Below are 19,602 nucleotides of genomic sequence, written 5' to 3' on the forward strand. Positions count from 1 at the left end.
AAGATATGATTCAAGAAGGCCAGCGTTTTGTCCCGCCGCGCCTGGCAGATCACTTAGGAATCTGGAAAGCAATATGACTCATTAACTAGTTCGCTTGTTTTAACCTTGTTTATCAGTTTCATTTTGGTTATATTTTGTTCTCTCTCTCTCTTCACCATTGTTGTATGTCTCATCTCAGCTTAGTGATCAAGATAACAGAAGGATGGACTAACGCTATAAACTGTATATATTCTTATAAACACATTTTTCTTGATATTCATGTATATTACTGTGGATTCTCCTCTCTCTCTCTCTCTCTCTCTCTCTCTCTCTCTCTCTCTCTCTCTCTCTCTCTCTCTATATATATATATATATATATATATATATATATATATATATATATATATATATATATATATATATATGTGTGTGTGTGTGTGTGTGTGTGTGTGTGTGTGTGTGTGTGTGTGTACGTGCTTGCGACTTACGAACTCTTGCAATAATCAGCGATCTCGCAAGTGGAAGGTATGTGACCTGGGCATCTGCTAATTCGGTACCTTTAGTACAGTCACCTTTGGATACAGCAGGTGTCAGCGGCATGTGTGGCAGGCGGAACTTTCTGTCACTGTTCTGGACCGAAGCTTCTACCAGCTTGGTCTGGTTATAGTCGGATTCTAAGTGTGTCAGAGGAAGAGTGGGTCAGTTTGTGTATTGTGAAAAATGGCTAAATCCGAAGGGCTCTTGTGAAAGGTTACACATTCGGTTTAGAGGAGCCAAACCAGTGAGACTTGCTGGAACACTCTGGGATCGGGATTCCCTTTTTGCTGAAAGGGTAAGTGTTTAGCTTAGAAAATTACTAACTCCCAGTGATTATTTCTTTGTTTCCTTTCAATACGTATTTCTGAACTGATTGAGTTCTGATTTTTAATGGGAAATGGTTCCCTTCTTACATGACTAATTATGGTGCCCATAATTAGTCGTGGCATAGTAGCCACCTAAAATGAACTAGTGACAAATAGACTTGAAAAGTTATTTGGAGAGATATGGAAATAATGTGGAACTGCTAGGTGACTTGGTGGGAGACGGGAATTAATCCCCATACATTGTGTTTTCTTGCAACGGTTTAGTCTTTGCTTTTGGGGGTGTGGCTTAATGGGTTTTACTATCTATCATACATATTTTTTATTTTACATCCAGTCTTACGAATTTATTTTTTACATTCATACTAGGTTAGGATATTTCAGTAAAATGAGAGAAAGGTAGAGAGAGAGAGAGAGAGAGTCCTCAAGGCCACAAACTACCAGTGTCAACCTTCCAAAGTAAGTGTCTCCCGTCCATGTATGGGAATAACATATATATATATATATATATATATATATATATATATATATATATATATATATATATATATATATATATATATATATATATATATATGTATATATATACTGTTGTTTTTGAGAAAGTTTTTAGATGAAACTATAGACATGTTTGTCTTTAGCTAACTTTATCTCCTACTTTGGACTTTTTGTTGTTTTGGTTTTGGTTTTAGAACATACTATACAACCATACAGCTTCAAAAAAAATCTGTATCAGTATCATACGGTGAAGTAACTTTTTACTAACTGAGCGAAGAACAACACTGCCAAGCAAAAACACATTCGAGAATTGTAAAGTTTTGCATATCTGTGCGATAGCTGGCATATTTAGCCAGAACTTTCTAATATCTTTTGAAATTTGTCTTTTTTTATGGCAAACTGTGCACTTTTCGTCATGTACATAATTCAGCTCCTTAGACTTTTTTTATAGTTATTTTAATTTTTAGATCATCAAACAGTAATGACAAACTAGCTTGGAAATGGCAAATAAAATAAGTATCTTCCCATGAAAAGTACATTAATACCCACCAATCAGAGGAAAATATTGCAGTGAAACCGCGGTAGAGAATCAGAAATAATGAATATTTACCATTTGAGAGACAATTGATCAAATTTAATATGGTATAAAATTTTTAAATATCTCTATTCCTTTATTTTTACTAAATATTTTTTAACCGTAATTTTTTTATCAGTTATCTTTGGTTGATCATCGGAAATTTTTATTTTCATTTATGAAACTAACAAGGGTGGCACTGTGAAATCGGTGGAGGGGGTGGTTAATACCACAAATTTTATAGACATGTATTTTTATAGGTATACAAACCCTTGAATTTCCTGCAGGAGATCGGCGTTAGCTGGAATTTGTTTTCGAAACTAGGTAACAAGGTAGTGAACTGGTGGCAGGTGGGTGATGTGGGTAAACCCCTAACCAAACGCTTTCATCAAGCACTTTTTCTTTTAGCAGCATGGACGACGTGGCACGGCTAAGGTGGGATTATAAGCAAAAGGATCGGTTTGCATACCTGGGGAAAATGCAAAATGGCAATACAAACCAAATGACTCTTGTAACCTACTATATAATCTGGCATATGGATACATTATTGATAGAGCCCTACAGTACTCAGATGGCATAAGGCTGGAGTTGAATGGGTAAGGGACTTGCTCTGTTTTCCTTCATCCTTCTCTGCAAGTCAGCAGTGAGCTGAGCATGTGCTGGACTGGCCACACTGTAAATATCCATCAAAATCAGGCAGTCCGTCTTAGAGCTTTAGCTCGAAAGGCATGACTACCTTTGTTCTCCCTTTTGAAAAGGTGGTGGTGAACCTTTCATCTGAAGCCATTAATTTATGAGTGACCCAGAAACTGCCGCCTTCCGGCCTTGCTACCCTATCTTTTAGGGCAGCATTTGGTTCCTTGGGCGAGAGGGAATTTGGACATATCTCACTCTGGCTCAGGGCTTTATCACTATTACATCCCTGCGCCAGATTATATAGTAAGCGACAAGAGTCATTTATTTTGTATTGACATAAGAAAAAAGCACAAATTTTTGAAGTAATCTGTATTTTTCCCCTGGTATACAAACCGAGCCTTTAACTTATAATCCCACCTTAACCTTACCACATTGTCCCTCCTGCTAAAAGGAAAAGTGCTTGATGATAGCGTTTGAGTAGGGGTTTACCCACATTCACCCGCCTACCATCAGTTCACTACCTTGTTACCTAGTTTCGAAAACAGATTCCAGCTAACGCCGATACTCCTGCAGAAAAGTTAATGGTCTGTACACCTAAGAAAAATGCATATTACTCAAAGATCTGTGATTTGTTCTTATGGCAATACATACCAAACGATTCCTGTAACCTATCATATAATCTGGCACAGGACTGCAATATTGATAGGTAGGCAATGATGAACCACAGACACACACTGCTGTCCTACCTGGGGAGAGTTCAGCACGCACACCTGGGTTGGCACTGTCGGCTGGCCAGGCGGGGTCACCTACCACCATGCATGTTACCCCACACGAGCCATAGGAGAATGAACAGGTGTGGAAGAAGAGAGGGCAGTTTAGAAGAAGAAACTGGAAAGGTTCAGTGGTACTGAAGGCACAGAATCCCCTTTAGGGAAACTGGCGAAAAAAACACTTTTTGGCCTTCCTCAGCTGCAGAACCTCTCCACAGCAAAGGAGACCAGCCAGCATATTCCTTGCAGGCTACCAGTGCAGAACACTGAAATTGGTTATACTAGCACCATTGACGCAGTGTCCAAACACATCCTTCTCTCCTTCTATTGTTCACTTTTTTTTCAAAGCCGTGTTAAACAAAATATACGAAAACCATACGTGCAATAAAAAGAATGAAAGAAGGCTGTACTTGATGGTTAGACAGCAGCAAGACAACCCGACTGCGGCCGATTATGGCAGGTGAGAGGGGTCCTCCACCTACTCACCCAACTACCACCAGTTACCTGGTACCAAGTGTGATATTTGGATTATTGAATTTAATGTGAATAGCACAAAAAACAGGTTTTTTAGCATTTTTATTTTTAGCTATAAAATTTTATATAACTGTTACAAGAATTGACTACAATTTCCACTACTTAGCATTCTTTGAAGTAAACTGATACATTTATTGGACCAAACTTTCTCACCTGAAATGTTTTGAAAATTCATTTTGGCGCAGTTATTGTGATAATCATAGTTACAGTATAATAGAATAAATTATGCTTTAAGTATACAGGTATTAAAAAGCTAGGTTTTTAAATAAAGTAATAAGGTTTTCATTCACTGAATGAATTTGTAAGGACAATGTACACCATAGGTATCATTACTTATGTATTATTCTCTACTTTACACAATAATTATATTAAATATACAATATATCAATTTCATACACTACATTCACACACTCATACCAATGTATTAAACTATCCAAAGATTTACCATCACTGTGCTGTTGGCTTTTGTTCGGAGACTTGGTAATTATTAACAACAGGTTGTTTAGAACACTTGATTATTGCATAAGAAATGAGGACGACAAGGGTAAACACCGCTAGAGCCCCCATGATTCCAGTAATGATCATAAAGCCTTTCACTGGAAAAGTGTAATTGTTTTTACTCTCTTCGTGGACGTAGGGAGTCCTGATGACCATGTTCTCTTCAATTTTCTTCGGTGACACCGATGGATAAAGTCTTTGTTTATTGTCCATTCTTTGCGATGGAAAGTTATGATGTTGCCTGTGTTGCATGTGATTATTCTGTCCTGATCTGATAGGCATGACGTCTTCAAGTACAGTTTCCTCCGGAGCTTTTTGCTTAGGAATCTTCATGACAGTAAATGCTATAATTGAGACTTCAGAAGGTTTACTTGGAGGAAGTGTTAAACTTCCTGCCTTTGGACTTACAGAACTTGGAAGAGGTGTTGTCTTTGCAGCTGAACTAAGCTCTGTGGTAAGAAATGCTGGTAATATTGAAACATGTGAGCTTGTAATGTGAGAAGTAGCTGTTGGTGCAAGAACATGTTTTGTTAATTCGGACAGTGGTACAGGTGTGGTAAAAGTTTCTGTAGCTGGCTGAGATGGTAAGTTAGGTTGCTTGAGCTCTGTGTTGTGTGAAGTTAGTACAGGAAATACAATTGCTTTGTCAGAATCATAAACTTGGCTTACTTGTAAATGAGGTTCGGTGATGGGTTGTGTGGGAGGAGTAGTGTGCATGGGAAATTCTTTTGAAATTTTAGTAGAATTTGTTGGAAAGAGTGATGCTGTTGAGCTAAGTGGCTCATCAGTGATGTGTTCTCTTAGAAGACTTTCATGCATTGTTGAAGAAACTGAGAGTGTTGTCGGTGATTCGGTAAAATTATGAATGTGACTCCTCTCCTGTGCAGTATAATCAGTCATGTCTGGGTCGGGTGTGACAAGAGTAGTAGGGATTATTGGGTGTTTATCTTTTTTCTCCTTTTTGCGATTGTTTCTGTTTTTTCGTCCTCTGTTCTTATTTTTCCCTCTCCTATTCTTTTTCCGGCCCCCTCTGTTGTTTCCTCCAGAATGTCTATGCTGCCCATCTTCTATTTCTGTGGGTATATCTGTGTAATCTCTGGGCCCTTCCTGCGTATCTTTTAAGTGGTCATCAGTGCTCTCTTCTGGACGAGGTGCTATCTGGTCTGGGCTGTTCAAAAAGGCTTCCATCTCCTCTCTTGTTGCACCATCACTCAATTTTTTCAATACTTGTCCTACCCTGATTCCTCTTCTTTTGAGAAATTCAACAAATTCTTCCCAGGTGGACATGTTGTGTGTTTGCGAAATATCATAAGCTGTCAAAGGCCTGCGAATACCCCTTTCTGGAGTGGAATCTGAGTCAGGATAAGGAACCCTATGTCCACCATTTCGTGGAGAGCCGTGAGTTCGGTGATGGTGATGCTCTTCAACCTCTCCATGAGTAACTGGACCTTGGGGAGGAATGTTCGCTCTACCTGCTGGGCTACTACCAAAATGAGATCCCAGAGTTGCAGGAGGATTCCCAAACCTGTCAGAAGGATTTTTCTCCCATCCTCGAGGAAGAGGGGCAGATGACTCATCTCGGACACTGTGGGACGGAAAATGTGGATGAGGACCCGATGGGTTTTGATGTATGATGTGAATGTCTTCATCCTCTTCTGGAAGGACTCCTCTAGCATTGTTTCTTTGTAGAGGGTGCCTGGAAAAGAGACAAACCTGTTATTATGTAGTATTTCATTTTGAAGCTGAGGCTTAAAGGGTTACTTTCGTTAAGCTTAATAACTTCTGCTATATATTTTTAAGAGAATGTATAATAGTTTTGGGGAATTGAGTATTCTTAGATAAATTATAAGTAACAGTTGATAAGCGGGGTAACAGAGGATGGACTTGTGCCCATCTTACAATGTAATTAGAAGGTGAAGAGCGAGAGATTGATGTGTTAAGAACAATGTTAATGGATATAAACACAGTCCCATGAGACGGAAATAAATTTCTACCTCACATGAGGATGGAACCAAGGTAACGTGGAAGTACTTAGGTTCTACCTGCATTCATGATTTCTGTAGCTCACTTGGTAGCGCCCTCGACGTTTTTGATGTTAATTCTAAAAATCTTTGAACAGCATTTGCCTCGTTTTCATAACATTAGTGTATTCATTTAGATTTGGGGCGAATGCATTTATGAGAGATATAATGAGGGTTCATAGGATGGGCCAAATTGAGTTAGATGAGATGAAGGTATGATACTTAGGTAATATTAGTTTCGTAAATAGGCTACATGGTTTGTCCACATCAAATGCACTAACTCCCTTTGCATCTGAAAGTACACCATCATTAACTTAAAAAAAAAAAAATTAGCAGCTGTGATCACAAACGTACTGTCAGGTCTCTGCTTCTACCTGTTAGTGCAGCACGCAAAGAGTGAATTTGTTTCATGGAAAGGATAATGTCAAGTGTGTTTGTATAGTTCTGTTCAAGAGTAAGAGCCCTTTCTCTTCTTTAGACCACTGTTTTACTATCTGGGCGTATCTAGTAAGTGACTAGTCTGTCCAGACCTCAATACTGATATTCACTCACCAAGGTAAAAGTTTTTAAAGCATTGTACTTTTACTGTCCTTCAAGTTGAAGACTTGCAACTCAATATAAATCATCTGTAAGTGATGGGGATTCAGCATTTTATTTGGTGGATGCAAAGTTCAAGATCATACGTAGAGATCAAAGAACAGAAATTTAAGCTTGGTCATAACTGTGGAACTAGACAAGACAGAGGCTTCATATTTGGTTTTCATGCTCCAATAATGAAGCTGGTGTGTAGAGTGAGGTCAAGGTCATGAGTAGAGATGAAAGGTTTAGTAGACATTTAAAACTGCTCGAATGGAACCCCAGTACTTAAACATGGTGGCAGCGGTGTTTGCATCATGGCAGCAGATATGGTGTATAGAGGTATGTGGGCTGAAAAACGACGTCATTATCTTCACCAGTACATCTTTCTGTGGTTCAAATACAACTGTTAAACATTCACATATATTTAAGAATAATTAGTTAAGAGATAAGCTAGTCTTTATTTTTTACTAACTCTTTACGAAAATATGGACATTGTTTTACATACGTTTCATCCATGAAATTAATTATCGTCCACCCCAGCGTAATTTTGCCGTTACCTTCCAAATCATAAGCCTGCTGAATTACTCTCTGTGTAATTATCAAGGTTCATTTTAAAAAATTCAAGTGTATATTTTATTTTTTACAAAAATCTGACATTTTAGAAAAGCCAACAGCAATGTTAACTGATGACATGAATTCCAAGGCTCTACATCTGCTGTTTAAAGTATTGAAAGGATTGTAATTTTTTTTTTTTTGCTTCAAAATTTAGCCTGTAGTGCTTTTTACATAAGGGGATTTTGTTACTAATATTATCAAATTTCACAACAATCTTCTTTTAAATCCTTAATTATGATCACTACGTAATAACTGCAAGCAAGATTCGGAGTTCAACATATTCTTTGTTGTAGAATCTACTGGTCACTGTTACCAGATACATATGTAATTGTAATAGCCACAGTGCCCTCTTAACTTCTCGAATTCTTCGCGGTGTCACTACAAAGCCGTAAGATCCAAGCGCAAGAAGTTGAAGTAGCTGTGATGTCCGGTCGCGGGAAACGAACCCGCGTCACCATAATCACAAGGAGGTCACGTTGCCGACCTGACCACAGCCACTTCAATTTCTTGCGTTTGGATCTTACCGCTTTGTAGTGACAAGCATATCCAAAAAAAGCGCGAAGAATTCAAGAAGTTAAGAGGGCATTGTGGCTATTACAATTACATATTCTTTGTTGTTTATGCAGCCATCATTATATAAAAAAAAGAAAACATGTTTTGTGGGCCTTCCTTGCTTGGATGGTCATCAGCTTTGGAAGTTGTTTAGGAGAGCCTCTAAAACTTGTAGCGTGCATTTACATATTACTGAAGGGAGCCTATAACTCACCTAACAGTGCAAAGTAACATGAGAACCTAACACACGTTCACGTGTTGTGATTTATTCGTTCTGTTTCAAGTAACTAAGAAGTTTTATATTCGTGTTTTAACTATTTATTGGACAAGGGCTTTTCATTGTGTTGACGCGATCAGCGTCAATAAAGCATTGAGCCACTTTTAGAATTTCAAAGTGGAGATCAACATAATGAAGGCTTCTAACATGCGCTTCTACTCAAGGTAAATGTGCAATATTATTTTTTATTTGATAGTGAATAAAACAGTTAAGAGTTTCAATTTCGTTATTCCTGTTCTCTGTTTGTATGCTGCTATTGGGTTTACCTTATATTATTATTATTATTATTATTATTATTATTATTATTATTATTATTATTATTATTATTATTATTATTATTGTTGTTGCTACTGATATTTCAATATAAATTACCTCATTGTTGCAGCCACCGTTTTTTAATTTTCTCAAATCATGAACGGCATCACTCAACTAAATGTTTTTCGATACGGGAATTTTGAGTCTTTGTAGCTCAAAGCATACTTCAACATGTGTGCTGAAGTGCCATGAAATCAGTTGTCTATCAGTGTTTTGCGTTATTTATGTGACAGTGTATGTGAATTTAGGACGGCATACCTTGTCATATTTTCTTAAGTTATCCGGTCACTTGAAATACCATGAAACGTTCTGACAATTTGAATGATTTGTATGGAATATAATTTTGTTTTATGTTTATTATAACTTAAGAGCTTAATTGAATTATCGCACTGTTTTATGAGCAACAATTAAATCCTAGCTGATATTTCACATTTTTAAATTTACTTCATGAACATGTTAAGTTTAATCTTTTAAATTATAGTGGTCAAGTTTTTGTGTGCCCGTGCGTGTGTGCTTGAGAGAGAGAGAGAGAGAGAGAGAGAGAGAGAGAGAGAGAGAGAGAGAGAGAGAGAGAGAGAGAGAGAGAGATGCTTCAAGTATCTTTGTATTGGTACTGTTCATGCTATAATGTGCTGTAGAGGAATTTTAAACCACTCTCCGGCTGACCAACTGTTTCTAGACCTTAATATTGCCATCACTGTGCAATGTTTATATCGTGGTTAGCTGACAGTTCAATAACCATAGAAGAGTAGTTTGCACACAGAGGAGAGGTTATTTGAATGGATATTCAAGCTGTTTCAAAAGGACTTAAAGCTGCATCTCAGGTCATATACGGCCTTGTGAGTTCAATATGAGGCACATCAAACAAAATATTTAAGAATATCACAGTACACCGTAAAGTGAAGCCTGTCGCATGATCATATTTTTGTGGACTACCTGTATTTACCTGCCGCTTAAATGGGAGAGGTCCTCAGAGATTTGATGACCAAATGTGTCTTTTCGCAGTCTACCCTCCATAATGCTGTGATGTTCGTGAGAATAGCCTGGGTGGCGATTTGGATGCTCCCAAATTCCTGACTGTTCCTCATCTGTTTCTCCCCATACCCCACCTCCGTGGTACTGATCAGTCCCATGTTTCTGGCCGCCTGTAAAAGGTAGTTCTGGCACCATGGTGTCCTCATATAATCCAGGGTTTCTTGGGCGGCTCCTGGGCACTGGAGGATACCCGCCAGACCCATAACTGTTTCTGGGAAAATAGGGTGCAGATGGATTCCAGTGGGGCGGATGATAGACTGGTACTGTAGTTGCATTTAATAGATGTGGTGTTGGAGGTGGCACTATGGGCCTGCGCTGAGCGTCGTATGGCGACTGCCTTCCTGCAATGACTCCCGAGTGGCCATCTTGGGATCCAGAAGAAGCTGTAGCCACAGGAGCCAGAGACTGACTGAAATGGGTGTCAACATGCAAGTATCTGTTTTTGTAATTCCTGGGATAACTGCTGCTAGGGGATCGACTGGCAACCACTGGGGGTATGTAGCTTCCGCTATGTTCGCCTTGCACTGAAATGGCTCCGGTGCTGTGATCATTCCCTGTGTTTCTGCAAATCATTAAGTGCATCATTTAATAGTAATTGAATTCAAATGCTGCAATCCTGTTTTTATTTTGTACTTTACTTGAGTAATTTACTAAAATGCATATTTTTTTTACACCGTTTAATCTTACCTTGTATTTGATTGAGTGTGCATTGCATTATACCAACTATTAGATTTATATTTAAATTGCAGTCAAGTACGTATCAGAAGAATACATGGAATGACAACCACCAACTTTCTTGTACAAGAAACAGATGGCTGCGACGAGACTAAATTTTATTTGTAACAAGTTTAAATTTTGCATAAAAAAATCTGAGGTTATAACTTAAGCAAGGCAAAATATGGGAGAATGTTACTGTAAAAAGAAAAGCTAAACATGCGGCCTCAACGCAAACACAGAAAAAGTTAAAGGAATGGATAATATACTATACCTCTCTGGTGGTTTTAAAGAGGTGACTGTTGGGGGTTCTAAGGCAGCTCTTGCAGGTCGCTCTATAGATGACTGTACCTGCAATGTTGAACAAACACTGTAAATATTTTATCGCTGTAAAGCCTTATTACCATGGTTAAGTCTCCTATTACTTGCACGCCATTTATGCAATGAAATATTTAGTTTTTAAAACTGCCATGATCATGATTTAAATGGGTATAAACTTACTATATTACACCTAATTGATGGTAATTAATGTAGAGAAATATTGTTTGCATACAATTTCTGGTATATACAGGACAAGGTATGCTTCTAGGAGTAATTTTGTTAAGCAATGACTGAAGGAAAGACACCCTGATGGCCGTAGCCACTTGTTTTTACATTTTGTAGAAAATGTCACATGTTAGAAGAAGGCATCCTATTAGTAAGTAAACCTGTCATATGCTGCAATTTCTGTTGTGATCCTTCCCATCTCGAACCTGTAAGACGTTAAGTAAGTAGACTGCTCGCGTGATTCCTAGCTTTGGAACTTTGGGCATGATTGTTGCTGCATATCTACCCAAGCATATTTGTTTTACTTGAGGCATCATGATTTTGTAAGGCAAATTTGTTAACTATATCAAAGACAAGATAAAATTTTCCTTTAAACTCGAATAGATATACAGACCACAAGAGTACCTACTGAAAAGAGACATAGGCAGGGGTGTCATTTCAGATTTTTGACGGGGTGGGGGGGGGGCAAAGGCGGTTTGGCGAGCGAAGCGAGCCTAATCACCTGGGTTTTTTTTTATTTTGAGCTATTTTATGTGCTTTTTGAAGCACATAAAATGGACAGATAGATAGAAAGATATAACTTAATGAATTTCGGTAGGAATAATGGAAAACCAGCTGCTGTTACTTCTTGGGGCTTGGTGGGGTGAGGGGGACAAGTTGAGGCTGGGGGGCACCTTGAGTCTTGGGGGCAGTTGCCCCCCCAGCCCCCCCATAAATGACGCACCTGGACATAGGAATATCTCATACAATCTCTTGTAGGTCAGTGGTTGAAAACCTCGCTTCACCAGTGAGAGATCCAGGTTCGATCTCATGGATGGGGCATCTTTGGGCCTATTTACAGAAAAGTATTTCTGCCACTATTGAACTAATAACTATCAATATTATTACCAGCCAAGCTGCAAACTTAGTTGAAGAAGCGGAGTGCTACAAGCCCAAGGACCCCCAGTTCAGAAATATAAGTGCACCAGTAAGTATGAAAATATAACAACAAAGAATGTATGTAAAACAAGACAAATTAACTTTGAAATAAGAACCTTGTGAGTCTGTTCGCCTACATGATTAGGAATAAAACTTCCAGAAAACCGTGTGATAATGAACCTCATAAAAGAGCATTAACTACAAATCAAACATCCTGTGGTAATTCTGAATACAGAGGATGACTAGAATCATGGAAAATTTTATAAGGTAATTGAAAGATGGTGCAAGAGATTAATATCAAGATTTAGGACATGAAATTTAATCAGTGAATTGTGTATCAGGTGTTTAATCAATTTTGTTGGCTAACTATCTCGTCCCAAGAAATGACATGCTTCGAATCGGAAGGTTAACACCCTCTGGAAGGTCCACACACACCCACACACATGTAGATTAGAGCTCCATTGCTACATATGAGTAACCTTTCTTTCACCACAGACTTATGTCTTTCAGTGAAGGCAAGTTTTGTTGATTGAGTGCTTATACAAATTATTGGTCTAAAACAAGTTTTTATTCATCCCAAGATTCAAGACATTATCAAAGCTTACTTGTTCAGACATTTGTTTAGAATTCTTTAATTTATCTGAATTGTTCTTACAATTTTAAATTTTGAAGCCCCACTACAAAGAAGGATAATGACCCAGAACCTGTCAAAAAATGGTTATTAATCTTGTACTCCAGCTTCAGTACTAGGTCCAAGGGATCGTACTGTCCTACAAGTAGCCCATCAGATCTGAAATGGTGACAACCTGCATATTGTAAATGTAGGCTACACTACACAGGAGACTGTTTGGTTGTAGTTTATCTGGAACCAATGTAGGCAGAATAGGGGTAGAGAAATATTTGCACAAAAAAAAAAAATGGTTCTTTTTCATTGTCTGATTTATGTACAGTATTTATTATTTCCATTCATTATTAATTTAGTAATTGACCAAGCGCGATCACACCCACACACATGTATGTGTGTGTGTTTGTGTATGGCAGTCGGAATCTTAAGTATTAATGGTGATACCCGGTGTGAAAGCCAACATCAAAGCATAAACGCCCCAAGTTGGCTAAATGGCGAAGAAAACGTAACCATTGTTGACAAACACCGCTAAGGCCGGTCACCAGACAGTCAGTGTCTGCCAGTGATACAGTGTGTTTTTGACCGCCAATCGTTTATATAGTGTCCGCAGTTTCTTATTTTGTTTATCATGCGGATTGTGTTATTAGCTATATTTTCCGTTTTGGTGAAACTTGCAATTCAAATAACGGTAAAGTTATTCGGGCTAAATTGTTTATAAGTAACAAAACCTTGTGTCAATTCCGAAATACTTTGCCTTGAAGTGATTAGTGTCAATTCCGAAATACTTTGCCTTGAAGTGATTAGCCAACGGGATAAGACTGTCTTTCACTTATTGTGACGCCGGTCATCGCAGCGGCCAAGTTCATATGCTGGTAAGTACTTAATGACATTAGATTGGGCCCCTGAAATTGAAATTAAGGTACAGCTGTATTTGAGTTGCGCCGCCTGATTCCCGCCAGTCGCCGACTGGTTCAGGTTACTGCCTGCCCCCCCTCCCCGGCCAGGTCAGGGCACGTCGCCCAAAATTAGGTTAGGTAGGTGAGACCTGGTTAGGTCAGGACCTGGCATTATGGGAAAGATTATGTAGGAGGAACCTGTCCCGGTCAGCGACTGGTGGGAATCAGGCTGCGCAACTAAAGTAAAGTTTTAATGAAATGGAAATGCGCAGCGCAGAAGCCTAGCATAGGATAGGCCCAACAAAGTTTAAGTATTTGATATATCTCTGTAGTTTCATTGGTAATTCTATATATTAGCTCCGCGCCTGTTTTTACCTTTTCATCTGGTTTTTTCTACACTTTTAGGGGTTCTGATACTGGTGGTGCATCTGTTTTTTTTCGGCCAAATGGAATGTCCCTTCGCCGTGTTTAGTACTGGCCCAGGGGTGGGGGTTTGGGTACCCATACGTTAACAAGTTATTGCGCTTGCCGGACGGGATATGAACCGTTTAAAACCGTGCTCTGTCTTGTGAAGATCGCGTATGGAAACCCCCTTGTTTGATGGACTTCGGGGTTAATTACAGGTTAATGAGACTCGAGCGCCAAAAATGAAAGGTAAATTCTTAACTAGCAACCAAAAAACTGTAAAAAAAGTCAAGTTATAGTGCCGTCGGCGACGCGGTGCTACTCTATTAGTTCTACTGTTTCATTGAGCAGATGTTGTCACCATAAGGTAGGAAAGTTGATGTCTGGCTGAGGAAACAAGACAAGCCCATGACCAGGATGCAAATTGATTATATAATGTTTTATGGTAGTGAAAAAGTTTAATCTAGGCCCACTAGACCTATGAAGAAGCTTTATGTTAGCCTAGTAGGGAAACTTGTGGTATTTGCGTAGTGTTATTTTACTTGTTGTCCAACAGTAACGACTTACGTCGTTTGTGTATGACAATTTGTTTTTGTCATTGTAATATCAGTCTTCACTGTGACATTCTTCGCGAATGTATGGGCTAGCCTATAAGCTAGCTACTGATATTCTGTAATTTAAGATGCGGCAATAAAACATCTTTACAAATATCTTCATGTTGTTGCAGTCTTTGTCAAGTAGCATTTAGTCTCGTCCATTTCGTTATGGAGTCACCATTAACCAGGGAAAAATTATTTTGCATATTTTGTTATTCAGGTAATCATACAAATAATCTAGGTTAGGTTAGGAAAGATGCATCCCTGTTAATAGCTCTGCCATAGGATATATTTCAACAAAGGTTAAATGGATGTCTAAAGTAGGGGTTGGGGTTGGAGCTGGGGTGGGCATGGTCAGGTAGTATGTCCCAGTGATTGCAATTTGTATATTTCATTTACTTGCTTTTTTCCCTCCCAAAACCCCTGTAACTCCATGAGCCCCAACAGTTGTTAAGTGTAGGTTGGGTTATGAACATTGTCAACAGAATTAAATGGCAGAATTGTTGTAAACAAATAAAAAACTGTATATAAAAACAAATGTGCTGATGTCCATTTGGGTGAATTGTAAGACATGTACAACCACTGGGTACATAGATCTATATATGTAAAGTAGACACAGCCAAATCATAAGGTTGTGGCTGTACCCAAAAACTGTGCTGTAAACTTGACTATGACACTTGAACATGAAATAAAAACAAATAAGAAAAAATTAAAACCACACTTTTATTTCAAAATGCACTAAAAAGTATAAAATAAAACTCTCTGTGATCCACAGTATTAATGGTTACTTATGCCTAAACATAAAAGCGTGGGGTGCATACTTTCCTAACTTCCACGCAGTTCCGTGCAGACTTATTTAAATTGAGACATTTTCAAAAGCAAGATTTCACAGCACTGTTATGTGGGATTAAATCTCAGTATGTACTTAGTGATGATGTAAGTTAAGACCTGAAGAGATCTGTGAAAGCAATGAAGGTAGTAAAGTGGTTTTTATCAAAGACTTGCATGTAATTTGGTTCCATACCTGGTAAGCTTCCTCAAGAACCATTAAGAGTAGGTTATACATGTCATTGTTAGAAATTGCTTGACAATTTTCATTACTGACATGAAATTTTGCATCCATAAAGCTCTTTCTTTACCTATGTCTGTATATACAAATTGCATCATTAAAGTACATTTTCAATACAATACAGTACAATACATGTACATGTCTGTGCAAAATTGTATGCAAGTTAGGGTAAGTGGCCCACAATTTTACGTTTAGGCATAAGTAAGCACAAATGGCATGCATACCAGAGAAGTTTTTGAGGAAAGCAAGGAAAAGAATGCAAGATTAGGCAAATAGGTGCCCACGCTTTATTGTTTAATCGTAATTAACCATTAAAATTGTGAATTACAGTGTTTTATTTGATACTTTTTAGTGCATTTTGGAATAAAAGTGTGGTTTTAAAATTTTTTTAATTAGTTTTATTTGTGATTTTTTAGTGTTTGACAGTTGAATAAGTACTGCTTGCATCACCAAGTGACTGAACCAATTGCAGAGCCCCATTCTCTCTAGCTTGCACGGTCATTAAGAAAGTGTACGAATCTACGATCCCGATGCTGCATGTTTCACACCTATGAAAACATAATCCTCGTATTATTTAATTTAAAAAAAATTTTCATAATATTGCATTGTCACCGACTTTGAGCATGTACACCAAATCTGGGCGAAATCGGTTTAGTAGAAGTGGGTAAAAAATCAGTTGCAAGTTTTAACTCAAACAGACAGACAGACAAACAAACGGACGGACATGGAATTCAAGTTAAATAAAAGCATGTAAAAATAGTCTGACCCATTGCTCAAGCTTAAGGCCCATGAAAGACGAGGCAGGAAGCATGATATGGTACAATTTTATTTTCTGCCTTTGTACCTGTACCATTACATAACATCAGTTTTCTTTCTGTATCATACCATCTTGTACCAAGAAAATACCATATTTTTCCATACCTTTTCACCATTGTACTGTACTTGTAAATGAAAATATTTGCAAAACTCAGTGTCATAACTTGATTAGATAGATACAACATATACAATACTGAATTATTTAATGTTTGTTTTTATTACTGCTGATAATGATAACAATGATTGTTTATTATTGATAAAACTTCCACTTAGAGCTTATGTTTCAAGTTGTCAATAAATGCCGTTGATAGCATAGCACAGTGTTCACATATGGAAATGAATTCTGGTACAGAATTCATATTATATACTGGCGTGTTACCTCAACCATTTTTTCACCATTAATTTCTTCATAATTTCTTCATAATTGCCAATTTTTTTTTGTTGAGACAGCTTGCTGCTTTTTACCATTGCCACTATCTTCACTTGCCTAACACTTGCCATTAGCCATGATAGAAAAAGGGATGGGCTTGATATTTCACGATAAAATCATACAGTAAAACAGAGCACAAGAGATGAAGTCGTACCACATGCATAGGTTCAAGAGTCTGGGATGGACAATTGGCGTCAGCTACAGTGCCGTTTGGCGTGGGTAGAAGCAAAATTTGTAACCAAGCAGAGCCAGGCAATACAAAATTTTTAGCAGAGTACTCCTTCACTTCTGGCAAAAAACAGTTGGTGAACCAGTCCTCAAATGTCTGAAGTGTCACCCATGCCTTCTTGTTGGATTTCCAGATGACAGGTTGTTGATCCTTCCAAATGCCCTTCAGTGCCCTTGGATTCTCTGCAAGATACACCAACATAGGCCTCGGCTTGAAATCACCAGCAGCATTAGCCCCAAGAAGCAAAGTCAGTCTCTCCTTGCTGACTTTGTGGCCTGGTGCTGTCTTCTCCTCCTTAGCAGTGTACGTTCGGGTAGACATGCGTTTCCAGAACAAACCTTTCTCATGTGCATTAAACACCTGTTCAGCACAGTAACCTCCTTCCCTGATTACCTCAGCCAACGCACTAGGAAATCCACTTGCTGCTTTCTCATCACCACTAGCAGCTTCCCCTTGCACCTTAAGGTTATGCAAATTTGTATGGGCCTTAAACCTCATGAACCAGCTGTTGCTAGCCCAAAACTCTTGACTTTCACTCCCCCCTTTTCCCTTTTCAAGGTTTCAAACAAACTTGTAGCCTCCTGAATCAACATTAGGCTAACAGGCCTTTGATGTTAGTCTTCCAGCCAAAACAGTAATAATCACTCCTCAGTAGTGAGACCACCAGCCAAAGCAGTAATAATCTCTCCTCAATAGTGAGACCACTATGCTGCTTTGTAATCACAGTTGATTTCATAGGAGCAGATCCATTCACATGTTCAAATAACGATCATCAACACAGTCGCATGACTAAACCCGAGCGCGCAGCCAATATTAGACGGCGTTTCGCCCTTTTCAGATCATTTTATTATATCAACTTTCACTTCCATGGAGATGATTTTCTTTTCTTCGTATGCCATCAGAAAAGTCTGCCTCATGCTTGGGAGCCATAATGCAATTAAAAAAAGTTCCAAAAAAAAACCTATGCAGATGAGAGAGATCAAACATGGCACAATTCAGGATGGTGTAACATGAGTGAGTGACCAGCACCGTCTTCCCCGTATTCCGCCACAAGACACTGTTATTCATCCGTTCTGCAAGCAAGCTAGTTCCCTGCGAAGTTTGAATTTACATCCGAATGATGTAACAATTCTTTAATAAATCTATCGGAGATCATGAGACGTAACCACAGAATGATGTAGGTCGAGTAAGGTATAAACTAAGAACCTACTTTACTGGAGAAAAAGGTAGATAATTGCCTTATTCATAAAGGTTTTAGTTTGAATTGTGATGGTTGCTGTTTATAAGCATACAGTATTAAGTGTTTACAGTTATGCAGTATTGACAAGGTTAGGTGAGGAAGGTATGGAGTTGACATTGAAGACCATAGATTTTTTTACTTGCCCTTATCCAGATTTCACCATTATCTGACAGGGCCTTGGCTCCATTAATCTGGATAAATGAGGGATTACAGTATTTAATATTTTTAATTCTTTAACAATCATACAGATCATAATATTCATGTACTAACCCAAAATAACTCCAAACTGCATTTCTATATATGCTTTCTTGAAGTAGTATTATCATTTTTGCCTCCAATGCCATGTGACTTTCTGCGACTTATGTCTTTTGTTTTCTCTTCCACAAATCTCCAGTTATCTCCAAACTTCCATCTGATAGTTTTCAACCAAATAAGTTTGGGTCTTCCAACTCTTTGGTGCCTACAGGAGGCTAGCTTACATTACCATGTACTGTACAACTACGCAATTATATATTGCATCAGTTTACGAAATATATCGTTTTTTTATTTCCCATATAATAATTAGTTTGAGAAAATTTTCTTATGACAAGTAAAAAATAAAACCAAGGAAAACCCTTGTTTTATGCAGGTTTTTAACGCTGTGTACGCAGAACATGTAGCCTAGGTCTGCAATCTTGAGTGCTAAAATAAAACCCTCTTCAGACCGAAAAAAAATGGTTAGGCCAAGCCATAAGAAAAAATGAATTCCGGTACCACAGTTCTTAAAGAAGAAACATACGAAAGAACGATAATAATTTTAATTGCCTTTAAACAATGTTATTTAGCTCGGCTGCCGTAATATACATTAGCGAGTGACTCGGTTCTTTGTTTTAGACTAAGCCAACCTTGTGGAAGCAAAGGCTTTTGCTCTAGGGCAACCCAGTAACCAAGTAACAGAAACTTTAGTCTGTCACCAGAGCACATCATGCGCCTGCACGGCCAGGTGAATAGTTGCCAGATACTTCCATATGCCTATTGTCTGAAACATTAAAGGAACTGATGCAATATTTAATATCCTAATGGTATCAGTACTGTTCTCCTAAGGGTTATATGAAAGATATGTCCAAGCCATCTCCATCCCCCTTTTATCATTATCCCATCTTTATCCGAAACTTCTGTAACATCCTATATGATATTTCTAATTCTATTCTGTTATCTGACTTGTAATATTCTCCTTAAAGCCTTATTCTCAAATAAACAAAATATTTGAGAAATAGATTTATTGTCACAATGTGATTCATGTCTGTATAGTAATATAGATAATGTGGTTCGGATTCCACAATAAGCTGTACAATTTCAGTCTATTGTATTTTCAAAATTTTTGGTTTACCCTTTT

General features: G+C 38.1%; 1 protein-coding gene across 1 annotated transcript in view; it reads right to left on the reverse strand.

Annotated features, from left to right (window-relative positions):
* Positions 1–4,175: 4,175 nt before the first annotated feature.
* Positions 4,176–19,602, reverse strand: part of LOC136856668 (uncharacterized) — a 125,535-nt gene continuing 110,108 nt past the window's right edge. The window contains exons 3-5 of the mRNA XM_067134728.1: positions 10,732–10,808; positions 9,655–10,305; positions 4,176–6,045 (exon numbers count right to left, since the gene is read on the reverse strand). Coding sequence (XP_066990829.1) covers positions 4,299–6,045; positions 9,655–10,305; positions 10,732–10,808 — 2,475 coding nt within the window. The 3' untranslated portion in view covers positions 4,176–4,298. The remainder of the gene's footprint in view (positions 6,046–9,654; positions 10,306–10,731; positions 10,809–19,602) is intronic.

Source organism: Macrobrachium rosenbergii, chromosome 36 (assembly GCF_040412425.1).
Source record: "Macrobrachium rosenbergii isolate ZJJX-2024 chromosome 36, ASM4041242v1, whole genome shotgun sequence".
In the NCBI taxonomy this organism is placed as follows: Eukaryota; Metazoa; Arthropoda; class Malacostraca; order Decapoda; family Palaemonidae; genus Macrobrachium; species Macrobrachium rosenbergii.